Source organism: Drosophila nasuta, chromosome 2L (genome assembly GCF_023558535.2).
Source record: "Drosophila nasuta strain 15112-1781.00 chromosome 2L, ASM2355853v1, whole genome shotgun sequence".
In the NCBI taxonomy this organism is placed as follows: Eukaryota; Metazoa; Arthropoda; class Insecta; order Diptera; family Drosophilidae; genus Drosophila; species Drosophila nasuta.
Genome location: NC_083455.1, coordinates 3,225,314 through 3,245,252, shown reverse-complemented (window position 1 = coordinate 3,245,252; position 19,939 = coordinate 3,225,314). Strand labels below are relative to the sequence as shown.

General features: G+C 38.0%; 2 protein-coding genes across 2 annotated transcripts; one reads left to right on the top strand and one right to left on the bottom strand.

Moving 5' to 3' along the window:
• Nucleotides 1–3,486: 3,486 nt before the first annotated feature.
• Nucleotides 3,487–11,358, top strand: LOC132798187 (uncharacterized). The gene is made up of 9 exons (XM_060809953.1): nucleotides 3,487–3,623; nucleotides 4,103–4,593; nucleotides 6,043–6,162; nucleotides 7,260–7,344; nucleotides 7,528–7,976; nucleotides 8,056–8,765; nucleotides 8,832–9,002; nucleotides 9,064–9,217; nucleotides 9,871–11,358. The coding sequence occupies exons 2-9, from the start codon at nucleotides 4,240–4,242 to the stop codon at nucleotides 10,420–10,422; spliced, it is 2,595 nt and encodes an 864-aa protein (XP_060665936.1). The 5' UTR covers nucleotides 3,487–3,623; nucleotides 4,103–4,239; the 3' UTR covers nucleotides 10,423–11,358.
• A 2,038-nt stretch (nucleotides 11,359–13,396) lies between these two features.
• Nucleotides 13,397–15,195, bottom strand: LOC132798379 (neurofilament heavy polypeptide). Its single transcript, XM_060810206.1, has one exon. It carries the CDS (start codon nucleotides 15,155–15,157, stop codon nucleotides 13,526–13,528), a length of 1,632 nt encoding a protein of 543 aa, XP_060666189.1. The 5' UTR covers nucleotides 15,158–15,195; the 3' UTR covers nucleotides 13,397–13,525.
• Nucleotides 15,196–19,939: the final 4,744 nt, after the last annotated feature.

The window sequence follows — 19,939 nt, the reverse complement described above, 5'->3', positions numbered from 1 at the left end:
GTTATCCGGCTCATCATTTTGGTTATTTTAATCATAATTTCAAATACAGTTGAGTGCACGCCAAGGCGAGGGGTAAGACGAGAGGGAAAGATGTGCGTTGCGGGGGAAGGGAACGGACGGAAAGGGACGGAGATGGAGGCTGTGGTTTTTCTGGTTTCAAGTGGCATAGGTAAGCTGCTGCTGTACGAGAGATTCGGAACCCAAAAAAGCTTTACTTTGCAAACTCATCAAACTTAAGTTGACTACAAGGCAGCAAAACAGCAGGTGCAGGTGGCATGTGGCATGTGGCATGTTGCAAGTGGATGGTTCTGTAGGTATATAACGTATCTGTATATAAATGAAATACATTTTTGGCTGTCTTAGACTGAGAGCGAGAAATTGAGAACTTGAGAAATTCTATAAGACGTCTCGAATTTGTTTGCTTTGCTGAATTTTCATTTCAATTTTCTTGCTACAGTTTTATTTAATCTCACTTGAGGTGCAACGAATGCATTGAAGTGTTTACCTTGACAGAGTGACTGGCGCGCCCAACGCGGCGTCTGAGACTAAGGGTGAGGGCAAGGAGCGGGGGCGGAGACGGAAGCGGTGACGGTGACGGGGATTGTGGCTAGAAACCTTACGAAAGATGTCGCATATTTGTTTTGCCAGTTTGAATGTGCTATAGTATTTGGAATATGGAGCAAGCACGTGACACTCATTTGAATTCATTCACTGTTGATTCACTTGGCTCTTTATTATAAACTTGCGTTTGTTTATCCGGCATTCACATTACTTAATGCTGTTGTTGTTTTTATTGTCCAGCCAGCAAATTAATTAAAGAAATTGCAGAAGAAGTCGAGAAATAGCCTCTCATTGGTGAGCTCTGTCTGAGTGGAGCTGAGAAATGTTGCTCACGCTGGAGTTATGGCCTTAGATCATTTCTAGTAACTCTAGCCAAGAACTTTGGCTATTACTTTGCCATTGTTGCCGTTGTTTGGCGTTGCAATGACAAAAGTTTAGCAAACAAAGCTGTTATTCCCTCTGCCCAGGGGCTGTGGGTCGATGACGAGGACTACGATGGCGATGAGCAAGGCACCCACTTCGTTTCCGTTTCCGTTTGCATTTTCTTCAACTCCAACTCAAACTGCAGCTTCAGCTCCAGCTCCAGCTCTAGCTCCTAGCTCTATGCTCCTCCGTCGCCACTTAGGCAGGCGTTGGAGTCGACTTCGACGTCGACGTCGTCCTCCTCGAAGTCGTAGTCGACTTGAGCACCTTTTTCTTTGCATATTTGTTTTCAAAACTTTTCAATTGCTTGCGGAATTTTCACACAAATAAAGGCACAAACACACACACACACAGCAAGTGTGAGAGCGAGATAGCGCGAGTGTTGGAGAAAGTTTTGGGATACTCTACACATGGAAGTGTCGTCGCAAATATATATATTTTTTTTCGTTGTATTTTCTGATAGTTTTCATTTGCTGTTCGTTTTTGCCTTTTGCAATTTGTTCCCAATTGATTTCAAACACTTCAAATTTATTGGTTTTCAAAAACTTTGCGAATTTTATTGTTTCCGCTAATTCTTTTGTCCAGCTCAACAGACGTAACCGGTCAGAGACAAACAGTCGAGCACACACATATTCAACAGTCGGTCCTTCCTCTCTCTCTCTCGTAAAATAAAAACGAAAATAACATGAGCTTCCGATAGGTTGAGGGGCAGAGGTGTTTGCTTGAGCATCCATGTGCATCCTTTCAGCTATGAAAATGGGCAAAAGATATATGCAGCAAAGTTCGTCCGGATATGAAACTCATAGAATTGAAGCACTTTCAGATACTTAGGCTTGGATATTATGTAGCCTTTCTTTCATGTGTACGTATGCGTGAGAGTGAATGGACACTTGAGAGTGTGCCAATAGGGAGTGTGCTAATGGCAGTTTAATTTTATTTTATTTAAATTTCATAAAATTCATGAAGTCATTTTACGCAACTAAAAAAAAACAGAGTAACTAAATTGTTGTTGGATATGCTTTAATGACTAGCTCTCTAACTATTATTAAAATAAAGCGTATTATCGATGGATTTTTCGTATAATTTATTTACCTTAACATTGTAATATTTAACATATGTTTATGTATGAAAACAGATGTTTTATTGTAGATACTAACCTACATAATTGACCTATTATTATCTAACAATAATTTTAAAATCTAATGTTTAAAAATATATACGATCAAATTTGGAATTGTTTTTACTTTTTTTTCTTAGCACATGCAAATCCATTCGTATACACGCTACCTATGGTGTAGAAGGGTTTTATAGCTTTATGGAAGGAATAATACAGGAAATGTATGTAACAGGCAGAATGAGACCCTGTAAAGTATATATAATATGTTCATAAGTTTTCACGTAGATCAAGTAAGATTTAAATATTTTCCACGCCAATTTTCGCCCCAGAAAATCGAAAAAATCAAATAGCAAGTGCAATTTTGAAGAGAGTTTCGATTGTTGGTACAGACAACCACAGTTTTTATGATTCCTAAAAAAATTAAATTTCAGATTAAAATTGTTGAAGTTATTTAGGAAACACTTTTTTATGGCTAAAACGCCTCTTAGTTGCTTTGGCTGATAATTTGTTATAGTTCGTACTCTATGGTATATTCTATCTGTAGTATTATATCGAAATATCAAATATATCATTCGGTATATTTGAATATATTTACGGCATATTAATTTGGTATATTTTTAGAATATCGATACATTCGACTGTAGCTTTCTTACTTGTCTTAAATTAAAACTTTTTATGAATTGTGAGGGTCATGTATGTACAATACATTTGTCAGTAAGATAATTATTCAATAATTTTGTAAAAAACATAATTTCATCCCACATACAATGAGCTTCGAAGCAGTATTAACAATGTAACAATGGAAGAGATATCGTAGAAAGCATTAAAAATTATACCTATTTCGAAATATCTCGAAATGCAAAAAAGAAAACAAATAAAATAATAAATAGTTTTGTATTTTCTTTACAACGAATTATAAATTACATCTTGATTTTTTATGTGTATTCGTTAATAATATTGAAAAAGTAATCAATCAAATTTGGTTAATTTGCTTCGCTAATAAGTTTTCTAGGTGGATCAACAGCTACTCACATTATGTGAGTAAAACTAAAATATGTTTTGAGGTTCAGTAATATCGTGTTAAATTGTTACTAATTTTATTTCTATATTCATTCTGCTAGTTCTCTTTAGTTTTACCATTGCTTAGTCAAATTAATATTTAAATGTATTTGCTTCAATATATTCGGATCACAGATTTTAAATTATTTCCCATCAGCTGGTCACAGCATTTTGAAGACCTCAACAGCTGATTTTGTATCCTAAACTGTACTGCGCATGTCTTTTAGCTGCGTTGTTTTGCATTGTTGTTGAAGGCAGTGATGAGAGTGAGAGAGGTGGTGGAGAAATGAGAGAGTTAACTGAATTTGAGTGTTTTGACAGTTGGCCTAACCAACCAGTCGAATAAGGGATATCGCTAGAAAATTGTTAAAATCTTAAGAAAAGCCAAAATTCAATAGTTACTATTACAATATATAAGTTACAGATACAGCATACGCAGTGTAAACCGATATGTATTAAAAAGGTGAACGATTGTGAAACGAGTGTAATAAATAAAACGCAAAACTCAAAGCTTACACTCAAAGTGAATTCAATGAAAATTGGCTTATGAAGGCAGCAAACAGTTTTAATTTTAGCACTAGATTATAAAAAGGAGTAGCAAAAGTACTGAAATGCTATCTATTGAGTGAAATTATAAGGCAGTTTGAATCGGAATCAAATTACAATCAGTGTGAAGCACAGCAAGGATTTTTATTGATTTTTCCTTTTTAAGTGGCCAACAAGGAAATCTGTCAGTTAGCCATGTTGGCTCTCACCTGCTCTCTTTCTTTCTCTCTGCTCTTTCTGCATTTCCGCTCTCGATATTTCTCTCGCTCTCTATTTGTTTTTATGCCAACTGCCGGAAGCTAACTTGCCGCTTTTCGTGTTTTGTTTTGCTACGCATATTCATTATCACAATTGATTGCTAACCAGCTGACTCATTGGTCTTTGCCATCTTTTCAGTTGCCACAACAAAATGCAAAAGCCATGCAAAAAGCCTAAAAACTTAATTCAATCCCATACGCCAAGCCACCAATAATATCCACAAGTGTCCAAAACTAACCACGAACCACCTTACCTAAAATTCCTGCACCTACGAAATGCTAGGCAGTAGGAGCCCCCCAAAGTACAAGCAGCTCGCAACGGGAACGGGGGGCTCCGCCAGCTCCGGCTCGAATCTCAGTTCCAGCTCCAAATCGTGCAGTGGCCATCACTATCAGCAGGCCTATCTGGGTCACTCCCACGCCTGCTACCATCATCAGCAACATCAGCAACACCAGCAGCAGCAGCAGCATCATCATCAGCATCAAAGTCATTCACACGGCAGTCGCACCTCGTTGACGCCCACCATGAAGAGGGGAAAGAAGAACTGGGGCAGTCGGGAGAGATCCAGCATGAGTTTCTTGATCGTAATTCTCTTCTTTGCTGTTTTCGGCCTTATCATATTGACTGAGGTGAGTTCATCGTAGTAATTTTGATTAAACGATCCATTTGGAAACAAATAAAGCTTCATTTTCTCTTTTGTTGAAGTAGACCGATTAACTTAGCCATAAAAAACAATGGAAAAGATATAATGTTATATTATGTATTAAAAAAAATTTGTCGTAATTATCAAGAATATGTCAATTTAATTGTGCTTATTATTACTCATTACATTCAAGAGAAATTGTTTCAATAAGTTTAAAATGCATGATGTTTAAGGCTACCTACTCTATTTTGAATATGCAATTAATTTAAAATACAACAAAAATTATAGTAATATAACTTACAAAGGGATTTGGCGATAATTAAATTACTGATTACATTATTTTAGAACCAAATAAAATAAATAAATAACTTATGATTAAACATATGTTGATAAAATAAAAATATAATGACCATTAAGAAAATAGTTACAAAGGCAGATTATCAGAGAGAATTTTTTGTTTTGTTCGCTTGTGTAATGAATAGTTTCGCTTTTTATTTCACTTAAGGTAGATACAATTAGTTTCAAACAACTTTATGTTATTTATAATTAAATAATTACTCATTTATTTTTATTATATAAATAATTTCGCTCTTTATTTCACATAAAGTAGATTCCATTAGTTTTTTGCTTATTCAATTCTATTATTATTATTCAATTTTGTATATATTATTTAAGTTATTTTTCTGCTGGAAATTTATAAGTCATTTTGGTAATTCATTGGTAACTAGTAATGTTAATTATCATTACTTACTTGTTCACTAAACAATATGAATTATAAATTGTCTAAGAGTAGTAGAAAATAACTGCTAATAATGCGAGTTCACTTGGTCAACTTAAAAATATTGACAATGAACATATCTCTGAATATTTAATTTAAGCGAAATGTATTTAAGGAATGACTTTTACGCATTCACAAGTTCTTGCTTTTTGATTGACGTTAGACTCATAAAATATGCATTAAACAATTATAAAATTTGTTTTTGCTTCATCATCTTTTTGTGGTTGCCTTGGGATTTGTAATTGCAATTAAGGTGCATTAAAAATGCAGCGTGCAATTTATTATCAGACCGACGAGACGTTGATTAAAATGCTAAAAGCGTGGCAAAGAAATTAGCTTAAAAATCAACTAAGGCTTTTATTGCACCTTCTTTTGCCCTTAGCTAGAGATGTGCAAGTACATACTTAGTAAATCGAGTGCTTATATTTTTTGTGTTATGATTTTAAAATGTATACTAATAATGAAGTCCCTTTATAACACATATTTATAGTTAGACATATTTCCTAATCTGCGATTCATTATAATCTGATATAATAATAATATAACATTTTAAAACTATCGAGAAATGCAACTTCGTGACACGTGGAGCAGCACGATTTCGGATTATTTGTATCTCTAACTCATTGCGTCGTTTCTTTCATCCTTTTTGTGTTGCAGGTTTTCATGATCGACGAACGGTCTCACAGCGGCTTGATGGCCATGAGAGCGGGCGGCGGGGGTGGCGCCAGTCTGGGCGGTCGCATGGGCGACTCGATGCCGGATTATGATAATGTTAAGGTAAGTTTTGTTATGCAAATGCATGGGAATGTGTAGGAAGAGCGCGTTGCCAACCGAAAAATGGTCAACAATTGTTGTTTTTGTTATTACTGCAGCTGCCATCTCGGGGGCGGCAGTAGCAGTAGTTGGTTTGGGGGCGTGTCGGCTTAACTATCGCGCCCATTTTTATGGTCTCAACTCGTTGTTGGCGTAGCGGGGCCGTGGGAAAACAAAAGATGTTGCCGTTTGCCATATTTCGTTGCATACTTTTCAGCTTGCGAGAGGCAAAAGAGATTTGCATATTTAAGCAAGCAGCGCGAAGCATAATGCATATGATTTACCTTTTCATGGTTTTTTTGCAAGCGGCCAACAAAAAGTTGATTTATTTGCACCCAAGTGTTCCGCAATGCACTAAGTTAACTTTTGAAAGCATAACAGTCACCATAACCCATAAGCTGCTGTGCGGAAATGAGAAAACTGGGATGTGGCTGTATTGTTTATATCTCAGTTGAATTAGTTGAGACAATGGCATAATCATTTGATTTTCAGTTAACCATTTCTATGGCATTAAACTATTCCGTGTAGGGAAATACAATTTAACCTTAGCTCAGGTACTCAACACTATTTCGATGTCTGATACAATATGTTAACAAAAGACCTTTTTTTATAGCTGAGTTTTATCAGAAACAAATTTGTATGGGAAGACACGCCTACTTCCTACGGATCTTAGTCGCTGACAATTTGGTACAATATAGTTTATGGTATATTTTCAATGTGGTACAATATTGATATATCTTTGGTATATTTTAGTATTTTTGGGGCATATTTTCGGAATGTTTATAGATTATGATTTTATTAAAAAAGGGTAGAGGGTATCTCTCAGTCGACCCTCGACTGTACGGCTACGTCTATACATTCATATATATTAATACGGAGACTTTTCTACTAAGAATAGATATTCAATCTACGTTTGAATTAGTTTTGACAAAATAAGTTAAAGGTGCAAGTGCAGCTTGAGGGCTTGTCATTGTGTGCTGAGAGCTGGAATAATCGAAATGATTGCTGGCCTTTTATTGAATTCATCTTTTGATTGTCTATCAAATTGTGTGTGTTTGCAGGATGACTACGATCTGGACGACAGCATTCTGAGTGATAATAAATTAGGTTTTATACAGTTTCGTGACAATAAACTTAAAATTCAAGGTGAGTAGCAAATGGCAATCAGCAACACAATGCCATAGCCTTTCAGCACAACGACACTCGCATTCGCACTCGCAGTCGTAATGCAATCAAAGACGTCCAACGCTTAGATAACAAAAGGGACGGCGCGCCATGACGTATACGCCCTGGTGTCTCATGCATTTCACACTATGTACTATTTCACAGAAGCCGCAGGCGCTGACGGTCAACACTCACGTTATGCGGGTACCATACTCAATGGTGCAGCTGGAGGAGGCGGAACTGGGGGCGGTGCATTCGGTGTGGGCGTCAGTGGAGCTGGCAATGGCCTGAACATGCCATTGATACCTTGGGGACAGCTGCTGCCCGACAAGGTGGAGGAGACGTTGCCGCACTTCCCATTTGGCACGGCGCCAGGCGACGGTGCTTGGCAGGTTGTCAATGGAACCCGCTTCAAATTCTTTGTCTACTCCGCCTATTTCGATCGGCGCGATGGAGCACGCTTAGTACGCGTCATTGGCGCAACCAAAACACGTGGACCAGAGCGCGTCTGGTGCCGATTCTGGTACGGTCCCACGCCCCACAATAACAGTGAGGCATCTGCGTCGGCAGCACGTGCCAAGTACACATCGGCCACGGTTATGGCGCGAGTCAAGGTGAGTTGCAAACGCTAATTGAGTTAATCGCGGACGATTCTTTAAATGCTTTAGTCGACTTTATGTTTGGGTTGTGTAGATTATACGCGAGAACTGGAATCTCAAGTACAGCGCCTGCTTTGTTCTGTGTCCTGTGCGTGCGCCTCCTTTGGAAGTGCCACAATATGTGAGCGTTGTCTCGAGGTTGCGCGCACCGCCCGGAAATTTGCTTACATTGCGTAATACAGATCAGGACGCGGACTTTGCTCAGCCTATGGTTAACGCCAGCGGCAGTGGCAATGCCCGTCGACCCTTGCCGCACGCCCCGCCGAGTGGGGATCAGATATCTGATCGCATCGCGGTCTGCGTGAAGCCGTTCCACTTTAGCTACGATCAGGCGCTGTATCTGATGGAGTATCTGGAGTTCTACGCGTTGCTGGGCGTCTCGCATTTCACCTTCTACAATCATACGCTGGGACCGCGTGCCTCTTGTGTGCTGCAGAGCTATCAACGTGGACTCGTACCTGGCAACCTGACGGCCTATGATCTAGAGCCACTGCAGCCTGCAGATGTGGCCAATAATGCAACGCCGCGTGTGCTCAAGTCCTTGCACTATCAGCGACCAACTGTCAGCATCTTGCCCTGGAATCTTCGCATGCGTTCACAGAAGGAGATTCGCACTGAAGGACTTTTTGCGGCACTCAACGATTGCCTCTATCGCACAATGTATCGCTACAAGTATCTGGCGCTTGTCGATCTGGATGAGTTCATTGTGCCCCGCTACACAGACACTCTCAATGAGCTCTTAAGGTAAAAAGATGAACTGAAAGAGTATTTGGAAGCACTTTGCCAATGTTAATCTATCTCATTTTACAGCTCACTTAATCAGCGATTTCGCAATCGCAATACTGGAGCTTATTCTTTTCAGAACGCGTTTTATTATCTGCAGTTTGCCGATGATCCTCTCGCCAGCTCTGGCATACCAGGAGGCAACGATCAATTGGGTAGCGTGCGCGCCTCTTTAGTGACTCAGCGCAAGACAAGAAGGTTAGTTATTTTGGATGTTTTCCATTCAAAGTTATTGAAATTTGTTCGTTTATTACTGCAGGCGCTACAAACTGCATCCTCAAAAGCAGCGCTCCAAATACATTTGCAAACCAGAAGCAGTTGTTGAAGCGGGCAATCATTTTGTGTGGGAGTTCTCACCCGGAATGGGATCATTGAATGTGCCACCAAAAGAGGCAATTTTGCAGCATTACCGCGTAAGTTTCAAAATATATATTTGTATATTCATATATTCCGATTTAATAATATCAAATGCTATTGCCTTATTAATTCTTACGATAGTCATAGATCAAGTTTATTTTATTTCAATTTTTGCTTGCCCATTTATATTTGGCTTAGTCTAAGTAGTAACGCTAAAGTCAAGTACTGACTGTAGGAGACCTGTTCCACTCATATAAACGTCTGTTTCGTCTTACAATTCTATATTGATCCATAACTTTGATATTTCGGGACCTACATAAATTGTAGTACAAATATATCGTAGTTTTATAGTTAGTTATATAGTTTTCTACCCATGGGGTAAAAGGGTATTATAACTTTGTATAGATATAAGTAAATGTATAGGTATAAATGTGTTGTATGTAACGAACAGATGGAGGCATCTCCGATCCTATAAAGTGTATATATGTATTTTTGATCAGCTCACAATCTGGTATATTTTGTAATCTATGGTATATTTTGAGAGTGCTATATCAATATACCAAATGTTTAATATTTATTTAATGAGTAGCGGGTATATCACAGTCGAACACTCTCTCTTATTTGCTTTTGTGAGCTTAATCTCTATAATTTAATAATAATTATAATTATAATTTTTTATTGATTACAAATATTTTATGTATGCTGTCAGGTTTGCGAATTTGGAGGCAACGATTGTATAAAGGCGCCTTCTATAATGGACCGGACGACGACGAAGTATGTAAACCGTTTGGTGCAGCGTGTGGATGCCGTTTATCGGCATTTGCGACAACGTTGCGACCTGCCTGCTTTGCCACCGCTGCCGAAGCGTCCAAGCGCACAGGCAGAGATGCAGCACAACGAGAAACCAAAGTTACTACAGAAAATGCGAGAATTGAATGCACAGCAGGAAGGAAAGGAGCAGGTGAAGGCACAAGCCAGTGCGACAACGAAGCAACAGGTGGAAAAGGCAACGATCCGAAAGGCGGCAACAACCACTACAACCACAACAACTACAACAACCACAACCACTACAACGACAACGACGGCAAGGCCGCAGAATCCATTTAAGGATGTAACCACAAAAAGGACAACGATAAGCAGCACAGCGTTGGAAAATGCAAAGCAGATAGCACCCCCGGCCAATGTGCGAAGGAAACGCAAAATGATCGTCTTTGAGTTAGATGATATGGGTGTTCCGATAGCTCGCGTTGAATACCACTGAGAACTGGAGTTAATTGGCGACATAAGCTGGGAATCGGGCCCTGGCTAGATTTTATTTTTTCGGTTTTTCGTTTTTCATTTGTGTTTGTGCCAATTAGTTGAGTATTAGCAGCGAAAAGAGCAAGCAGAGCTTCGCATTTTGAATAGTGTTTAGAATTTGGTTGTATTTCAGAGCGGTTGTTGTCCCCCTCACATTAAGCTCAATATCATATCAACGAGAACAGACGAGTCAAGAGTCCATCGCAGGACTATTAATAGTTCTAAGAGTTCTCGTAGGTATTTGCATTAACTTAAACTCAAAAGGCATTTAAATTGGTCCATTTCTTTTGGTAATCCTAACGATATCTTGATACTATATATTTGCAAAATTATTCCTATGCAAAATTGAATGAAAATTCCTAATAATAAAGTCAAACTGTTAGCCTAAGTTTAGTATATGGTAAGTGTAAGTCCCGCATATTTAACAACTCCCATTCCCGATGTACTGTTAGATATATGCGATTACAATAATAAAACGATAACAATTGCAAACTGTTTGGCATTCATAATCCACAACACCTCTGACTAAAAAATAAAAACTGATACTAACTACTCTTAGCCACTTAGCTAGTCCCTTTGTCTAATCGCTGTCAATTGCGGTTAAATGACAAGACAAGTACTAAGTCATTTAACAATAAGCAAAAACGAATTTTAAATGCTTCAAAGTATATATCGCACATATTTGTATATTTTTATTTGCTTAAACAGCAATCAGCAACCTTCAGAAGCAGCAACTCAACAATTCAAATGATAAAATATAAAATATGTATACAATAAAGATATCTAGGAATAGTGCTCAGTATATGATAAGTAATTAAATAAAACCAAATATACCAGATATGAAAAATTGTTTTTCAAAATATATATTACCGTCAATAAAAATGCATGCGAGCAAATTAAGAAATATAGTAAACAATCGCATTTTTTCCTGTAAAATTCTCATATAGTTGAATGTCCTTTGCTACCCCTGCAGGGCCTTGGGCCCTCTCCTCATTTTGTACGGGTAATTTTGTCGACCTCCTTCCATAAAAAAGTATAACTATTCAGGACGCGAACTGTATACATGTTTATTGCAACTGTTATACGCAGAGAAACTTTAGCCACCCTTATAAGCTTTATGACAGAGTTAAGGATTGAGCTTAAAAGCTCTTATATTTTAGTTTGCACAAATGGTCGAAATTGTTATATAACATAGCATTTTCTGGCATACGACCCGTTAATATTATACAAGTATAAAAGATACCGCAAGTCTGTATTACAAAACACAAGACTGTTATATAATACACATATGAAAGTAGAGTAGTATAGAAAATTATGGTAGGGCTTTCAAAAGGTCACAACAAAATGGCAATGGAGATTTGCTAGTGTAGAAAGAAATTTCCCTGGGGAAAATAAGAACTATTTTGCAGCAACAAAAATATTCAGGAAATACATATCTGAAAGAGGGGTATTGAGAGTTACTCAACGTGCAGCTGGGTGGAGTTTATATCAACTATGCATTTAGTTGCCTAACACAATGTCAGAATTGCGAAATTATTTGGTTTAGTGACGCAATTAAACTTTAGACTGTTATCTACACGTTTGTCGGCATACAAAAAATTTAAATATTTAATCAATTGCTGAACGCTCTAATAATTTACAGTGACAGAATACAATAAAAATCAATTAAACAGCTGAATGCATATTACTTTATGTTTGTATACAAATACTTATGAAATGAAAAAAGTGTTTGAAAATATTAAAAAGGTATTGATTACTATGAGACAAAAAGGTGGAAATATCTAATGACGATTTTATGTATTATTGTCATATTTGACAATAACTACTTATTTTATTATATTTAGTTGTTATGAATATCTATGTAGGATAAATGTGCAGAAGTTGATAAGATAAATACATAAATCGGCTTTAATGTAAGCTCATTTATTTTTACATAATCATTCAACATTAACTTTTGATTTAAAGTATCATTCGTTACAAAATGCAATACATTCATATATACTCGTAATAAATCTAACATTTTGCGATTATGTAAAACCATTTTTAATGCGGATTTTAGCATCGGTTAATTTGTCAAAAAGCTACCTAAATAAACACATAATAGTTATTAAAGCAATATTATTTTTAACTGAAAAAAACTATAATGAAATGCCTGAGTAAACACTTTTGAATTGGATTTTATGTAAATATTTAATAAATATGCAAACTGTTTGCGCCAATTTATTATCATTTGAAATGTTTGTTAAGCCCTTTAAACAAATATTGCAAATGTTGTTTGTTATTCTAAAAAAAAAACCAATCATTAGCCAGGTGTACTGATAAAAAGCAAAAAACTTAATAGCTATCAGGGCATAGATTAACAAATTTAATTCATGAATAATAAGTTTTTTACTAGCGACATTAGCCAGTAAACTCTAAGAAAACACAATTTTGTATGTTTATTCTAGGCTAGAGATAAAAAAGAGAGGAAACATGTTTGTCCATGTGTAAGATGGCTAATAAATTTGGAGCCACGGCAACCAAAAATAAAGCAAAAACGACAGCAATGGCGAACACAGAGTTGCCCCAGACTCAATTGGAAACCCAAACCAAGCTCAATCTATAGCTCGCGAGGGATGTCTGGCAATGGCGGGAAGCTGCACACAGTGCTAAAAGGAAGATACCGGAAATGTAGCAGGAAACAAAATGACTTAATGCCTCGCGATTGCCAATGGTCACTGGCAACGTTCCGGTGCGGAGCACCGATGCACTTAAGCAGGCGGCGCACGTTGCACGTTGTGCTTGGATCAGCGAAAAATGTTGCACGAGTAAAGCGGCAAACGGTGAATAGCATCATAATTACTCGGAAAATGAAAATGAATGCGTTGCACATGAAGCAACTGAACCACAGATACGACGCGTAATTTCGCATCGCCACATTTCGTTAAACGATTGAGTTTTGCATTGAAAATTTCATTTTTATTATGCTGTCTTGAATTTACCCACCACCAAAATTAAGTTTAAGTGTCTGCATTTAGTCGTTCATACTGTTGCTGTGTCAATAATGCTGGATTCAAGAGTTGCCTTCAGCATCCCAAACGTGTAGTAGACTCCGCATTTGCTGGTTCTGCAGAAACTGCGCCTGTAGAGCTTTCGTCACTAGGGGCCTCCGATTCGCTTGTAGAATCATCTCCGCCAGAGGGTTCGGATTCGCTGGTAGAATCTGCGTCTGATGCGCCTGTAGAGCTATCGTCACTAGGGGCTTGCGATTCACTTGTAGAATCATCTCCGCCAGGGGCTTGGGATTCACTTGTAGAATCATCTCCGCCAGGGGCTTGGGATTCACTTGTAGAATCATCTCCGCCAGGGGCTTGGGATTCACTTGTAGAATCATCTCCACCAGGGGCTTGGGATTCACTTGTAGAATCATCTCCGCCAGGGGCTTGGGATTCACTTGTAGAATCATCTCCGCCAGGGGCTTGAGATTCACTTGTAGAATCATCTCCACCAGGGGCTTGGGACTCACTTGTAGAATCATCTCCACCAGGGGCTTGGGATTCACTTGAAGATTCATTATCCCCAGAGCCATCAGATGCACTACTAGATTCGGCTTCAGATGAGCTCGAGCTTTCTTCGGTTGTGCTAGCCGCGGTTGAGCTATCGGTGGTTGAGCTTGCTGCAGTGGTGCTGGCTGCAGTGGTGCTGGCTGCAGTGGTGCTGGCTGCAGTGGTGCTGGCTGCAGTTGAGCTTGAAGAGGTGGTTGTCGCGTACTTCTCAATGATAATATCAATAATTATTTCGATTTTCAGCTTTTCCTTGCCCAATTCAATCAAAGTCAGCTTGATTTGTGCGCTGGCATAGACTCCAGCCTCGATCAATTCCTGACCCCTTTTCTGCAGTGCTTTCAGTTCGTTGGCGGCAGCAAGCACCTGCTGTGTCAAGTCAGCAAGAGCGAGTTGGCATCGAATTGCAAGTAAGCCTGAGCATCGTTTCATTTGCGCAATTAACTCCTTGGCTAGTTTAGCTTTTTTTTCGATGGCATTGTTAACTTCTAGCTCGAAAACAGCCTTCAATGTAAGAAGTTCCTCGATGCTTCCCTCCAGAATTTTGACGTATTTGACGACCAGAGCATTAATGACTTCCTTTGCTTCCGCAAGGCCAGCACCTGCAGTACATTCATCCACACGCTTCAATTGCCCATCTGCCCATTCCTTCAATTTTTCAATTGCGGCCTGGATTTGTACGGCAATTGTCCCGCTAATCTTTTCGCTAATAGCGACCAGATCTGCCTTAAGTTGAATGGCCGTTGAATGGAGTAACTTCAGCGCATCTAATGCTTCTTGCAATGCCTTTCTCTTAATGAGATTCCTTTCCTTGGCCACAAGAGATTCAAGCTCCGCAAGCGAAGCTTCCAATTGTGCCGTCAAGTCCTTCAAGCTACCGAGCAACGAATCAGAAATGCCTTTGGTCAGGTTTGCTGCGATTCCCAGGGCACCTTTTATGAAGTTGGACTTGGTGTTATGAAGATCTTCTAGAGTATTCTTCGTTAGGTCAACTCCATCCTTTGTAGCATTTTTAAATCCGTCGATAATGCCATGTGTTGCACTTCCCAAGCCGTTCCACAGACCTTCAACGAGGCCAAGGGTGGGCGTTGCCCAGATGTCCGAGCAACTAAGGCAGAGAGTGAGTACCAGAAACGTTCCTTTGGTTAGATGCATCGCGTTTTTGTCGACTTCTCGAATGCGTCGTTAGCCATGTTCATTCGGTGGCTTTTATATCGAGCACCGGACTGCCGGAGCAAATAAATTTGCACGTTATTTCAATATTAGCGCATTTGCTTTCATTTTATTGTCAAATATTTAAGCAGCTGCTCCACACTGTTCTCCTATTATTTGCCGGTCATTGTCCACTTCGCACTTTTAATATCAGTTGCTGAATAGGGTGCGGAGGTGTGGAGATAGAGAGTGGTGTCCGATTCCATTTGCATGCGGGTAAATGGCGCGACAACAAAAAGTTGCAAGCTCTAATGCGAAAAATCTGCAGAGCTCTGACATACATTAAAATTATAATTTAAATATGAAAATCAAGCTGAATCTTTGGAATTTTCACCAGTTTTCTAAACGCTTTCTGTTTGGTCTGAATTGCTGTAGTTTAGAATTCGTATTTAAACATTAATTTGTTATTACCCCCACATATGAAATATATATTTTATTTTTATTGTCGATAGATTGAATTAGAGTAATTGACTAAATTGAAATTGAAATGATTAATTACTTGTGAGCTATGGTTCTGGCACAAGTATACATGTACATACATAATTTATGTCCGTCTATCTGTCTGCTCGTCTGTTTGTCTGTGCGTCCGTATGAACACCTAGATCTCAACGACTATTAAAGATAGACTTATATTTTTTTCGACAGCACTTGTTATTTCTGGAAAAAGATCAAGTTTGTTTCAAGATTTTGACACACCAACTTGCGTTCCCTCCAAAAAAAGTCATGATTTTTGGTGCAAACAATAATTGCAATATGTATGATTCATGAGAATTTCGTTGCAATCGGATAAAATGTGTAAAAATTATTTAAGAAATACTATTGTTTGGCAGTAGCGTCTGGTATGATTAGTTCTCTATAATGTAGTTTAAAGTAAAATTTCGTTACACATATGACCTTTGGTATATTTTGGTATTTGTGGTATATTTTAAGAATTTGGTTTTATTGAAAATGGGTAGCGGCTATCTCACAGTCGAGCACACTCGATTGAAACTCTCTTGTTAACAGTTGGTTTTAAGTTAAACTGCTTGCGAATTTGAATAATAAATCGAGCTATACAAATTATCTTCGAATAGATATTTTTCCATAATGAGAATTGATTTAATTTGGCCAATTTAAGAATTAAACCTACTGGCGGTGGGTATTACAGACACAAGAGTCATTGCTTTAATGTTGAAATTAATAGGCCCCGCCAACTTGCCCTCTGAGCCCAACCATAACAGGGGTTCATCCTTTGTGCTGAACTTTGTGCATAAATAACTAAATCGACATGCACGGAATTTAAGGAATCACATATGGACATACATATGTACATATATAGATATGTAACATATGTAGGGGAAGGAGGCGATAAGTAGTTTCAAAGTGGGTAAGATAAATGTAATACGCAAGAGTATGAGTATGTGCATGTATGTATGTATGTATGTATAGCATGTAAGTAAATGCTTGTCTGCTGCCTACTTTTATTATCATGACTTTAATTGTCGCTTGACAAATGTGCTTAAGCGTGGGCGCAGGGAATGGGGGTGTGAAAGGGTAAGAGAGAGGGGGGGTAACTTTGCTGTTACCGTTTCAAGGTAGCCGTGAGCGACATGCTGCATAAGAGTTTTATTAGTCTGCTGTTTGTTTTGTTTAATTATGCTGTCATTAAGTCTGTCACACAGACATTTGCACACACATGCAGATCCGGACTGGATCGCATGGAAAGACAGTGTACATATGTATGTATTCGTACTTTCAACTGATATACATGACTGGCATATACCCATCACATAACAAATCAAGGAAAAAATCTGTTGGCCTTTTGCTTTAATTCTATTTTTAAGTAATGTTTTCAATTTAGTTGATTACTAAGATGACCAAAATAAAAATATAAATGCTCTAAGCATTAAACATTAAATGCGTTAATCATTTATAAATTCGGTGGGGAGTTTAGGTGTTCACTTAGTATGTCGCAAACATGTTGACGCTAAAATTTGTTAACCACTTATGGGGCATTTTAGTTACAGGGTATACAAAATAAAGCTTACATGTCTAAACGCAATTATGACCGTGTGGCGAACAAAGAACAACGGACATCTGACAGTGAAACAATGCCTGGAGACAATATTTTCTACTTGGAGTATGGCATGTAGTAGATATTCTTAATGTGGTTGAATTGGCAGGCGAGTGTAGGTTAGGGTTGGGGCTGGGGTTGGCGTCGGCATTGGGGAGATGTGCTGTGGGTCGAGTGTCGGGAATGTCCTTGTCTCTGTCTCCGTTGCGGTCTACTGGCCACTCTCGGCCAGACATTTAATTTGCATTTTCCACTAATTGGCTTGCATACGCTACGCTTTCGCTTCGCTTAATTAATTTAATTAGAACTATGTTTTGGCACAAAGAAAGTCGCAACCATTTCAACATGTCATTCTTCCTATCTCTTTCGTTCAGTGCTCGTGTGTGTTTGTGGGCTGCATTAACTGCAGTCAGTGCTAACCAAGCTGATGGTAATTAGGAGTATATGTCCATTTGATGGTCCATTATTTGGCTCATTGAGAACTCATTTTCTGGACACCTCATTAAAAGAAGAAAGGATATTTAATACGGCTTATCTGCGAGGTTAAAGGGTTCGAAGTATCAATGTTCGTTGATACAATTAAAGTTAAGTGAAACATTTGAGAATTTTTAAACAATGAATTGAAAATCGTAAGCTGACCAATAAAGTAATTAAGAAAATCTTATTTGCTTCATATAAGATCAAAGTTACCACCCGTTTTTTCTCATCATTTCTTTAAACTTACTATAGAATAATCTCCTATCGACACCACAACATGTTCATAAACATAAAGCTATGAATTAATATGAGATTGATTATATGAATGTCTCTGTTAATATTATGTATAAGTTTTCCAATTTGTTAGTTTAACATGTAAGTATTTATAATATTTACAAAAGCTCCTCAGGGCATCTTGTTTCTTCTCGTCGTCGTCACTAAGCATCCACGTGTCTCTCCTCACGATCGATACTCCTGCCTTTTTTAATCGGACCTATCTATTCACTTCCGTAATCGATAGGACCCTTGCTTGGTATTGCTAGACCTGTAAATATAGTTTATTTAATACATAGGATAATCGAAAGTATTTATATTGTTATATTTCTTTAAATAATTGGCTGTTTGCTCAAACTTTGATATTTTTGCCGCAGTGGCACTAATGTCATCGTATTCTGTTTTATTTTCACTTTGCAGCAGCATTGAATCTATAGATCTTTGTAAGTGCACCTTAGCTTGGGGCTACCAAAAGCTGACTATCCTTTTATATTTTTGTATTCTGTTTCTCCTTTTCTGCTGACCTCAGTGGCTGCAATGAATGGTTGGCCTGGTCATGAAGCCAGAGCTGAAGCTGGAGTTGATGCTGGCCCCATGGCGTGGCAATCGCGGCCATTAAGTCATTTTGTTTCCTGTAACATTTCCGGTATCTTTTTTAGCAACCTCGTGGCCCCAGAGCCAGAGCTGTTGTCGAGATGGGGGATGCGGGATACGAGGTGCGCGGTGCTGTGCTGTGCTGTGAGCTGAGTACGATGCGCGATGCGCGATTCGAGGTGGTCTGGTGGTGTCTGGCACCGTTTGGATGGCTGCTCTGAAAATGCTTTTAAAGTAGGTGGCTGCTTGTTCAATTTATTGCACACCAAATGTACGATATTATTGTTGTTTTTATTTTGTGTTATTTTTTTGCCGCTTGCCGCTTGCCGCTTTCTGTTGTTGCTCTCAAATTGCAGCGCATAAAGTGTTGTGTGAAATTAACTTGCAGTTTTTTATGCCCAGCACAGATAAAATTGTTAAAAGAGTTGCCATTAATGATATGCCATCAAGTAAAGTGTACTTGAATCAAATGAATGAATGAATGCATTTAAATAAAATGGATACAAATCTAATAACGTTTATTAAGTTCATTCTTCAATTGTAATTATAGACATGCATTTATTTGATTAAAGTTATGCGCATTTAATGAAATGTGAGTTTGTTGAGTTGAAAATAGTATTATCAGCCAAATTGATTGAATATGCAGAGCTTAACTGAGAATAATATGTTTGATACACATTTTCCCAATCTTTTCTGGCCAAAGTGCTAGCATTAGTTCAATGTAAATTACGTCTGATGCATGTAGACTTTCTGGTCAAATCATGAAATTCCTAACAATCTGAGCAAGCTGCTTTCTATTCCCATCTGACAGTTGCCTTTGCGCATACTCAATCACTTAAGCAGTCCAACAGTTGCACTTGCAGTTATGAAGCTCTCAAGCAGCACACGCATTTCAGGATATGCAGCAATGCCCACTAGACGTCAATTATGAGTACCCTATAATTTGATTTAGCGAATGTTGTCTATACTAGAGAGCTTTGCTTGATTTGTGAAATAAATTTTAATAAAGATCTTAAATTAAATTTGAAAATAAAACTATTAATATTGTTTAATTGTTTAAAAATTTCTTTCTGAATTCAACATATTTATTTTAATTTGAATTATTAAATTTTTGATATAAATAAAATCAATTAAATTCTAACATGTAAGACAGCTGCCGTCGACTGTGAGATACTAGCTATTCAATTTGAATAACAGCAAAACAGTGTGATATTATTCTTAAAATATACCCAATAAATATACCGCAAAAATATTATAATATACCGGAGTTAGGTACATTCAAAATATACTAGCGTAGCGGATGTGTTAACTTGTTTATAGGATATCTG

Excerpts from the sequence above, each read along its gene's own strand:
- LOC132798187 (XM_060809953.1), top strand. The coding sequence starts at position 4,240 with ATGCTAGGCAGTAGGAGCCCCCCAAAGTACAAGCAGCTCGCAACGGGA. Across the intron at positions 4,594-6,042 it reads GCCTTATCATATTGACTGAG|GTTTTCATGATCGACGAACG; the intron begins GTGAGTTCATCG and ends TTTGTGTTGCAG. Across the intron at positions 9,003-9,063 it reads ACTCAGCGCAAGACAAGAAG|GCGCTACAAACTGCATCCTC; the intron begins GTTAGTTATTTT and ends TTATTACTGCAG.
- LOC132798379 (XM_060810206.1), bottom strand. The coding sequence starts at position 15,157 with ATGCATCTAACCAAAGGAACGTTTCTGGTACTCACTCTCTGCCTTAGT.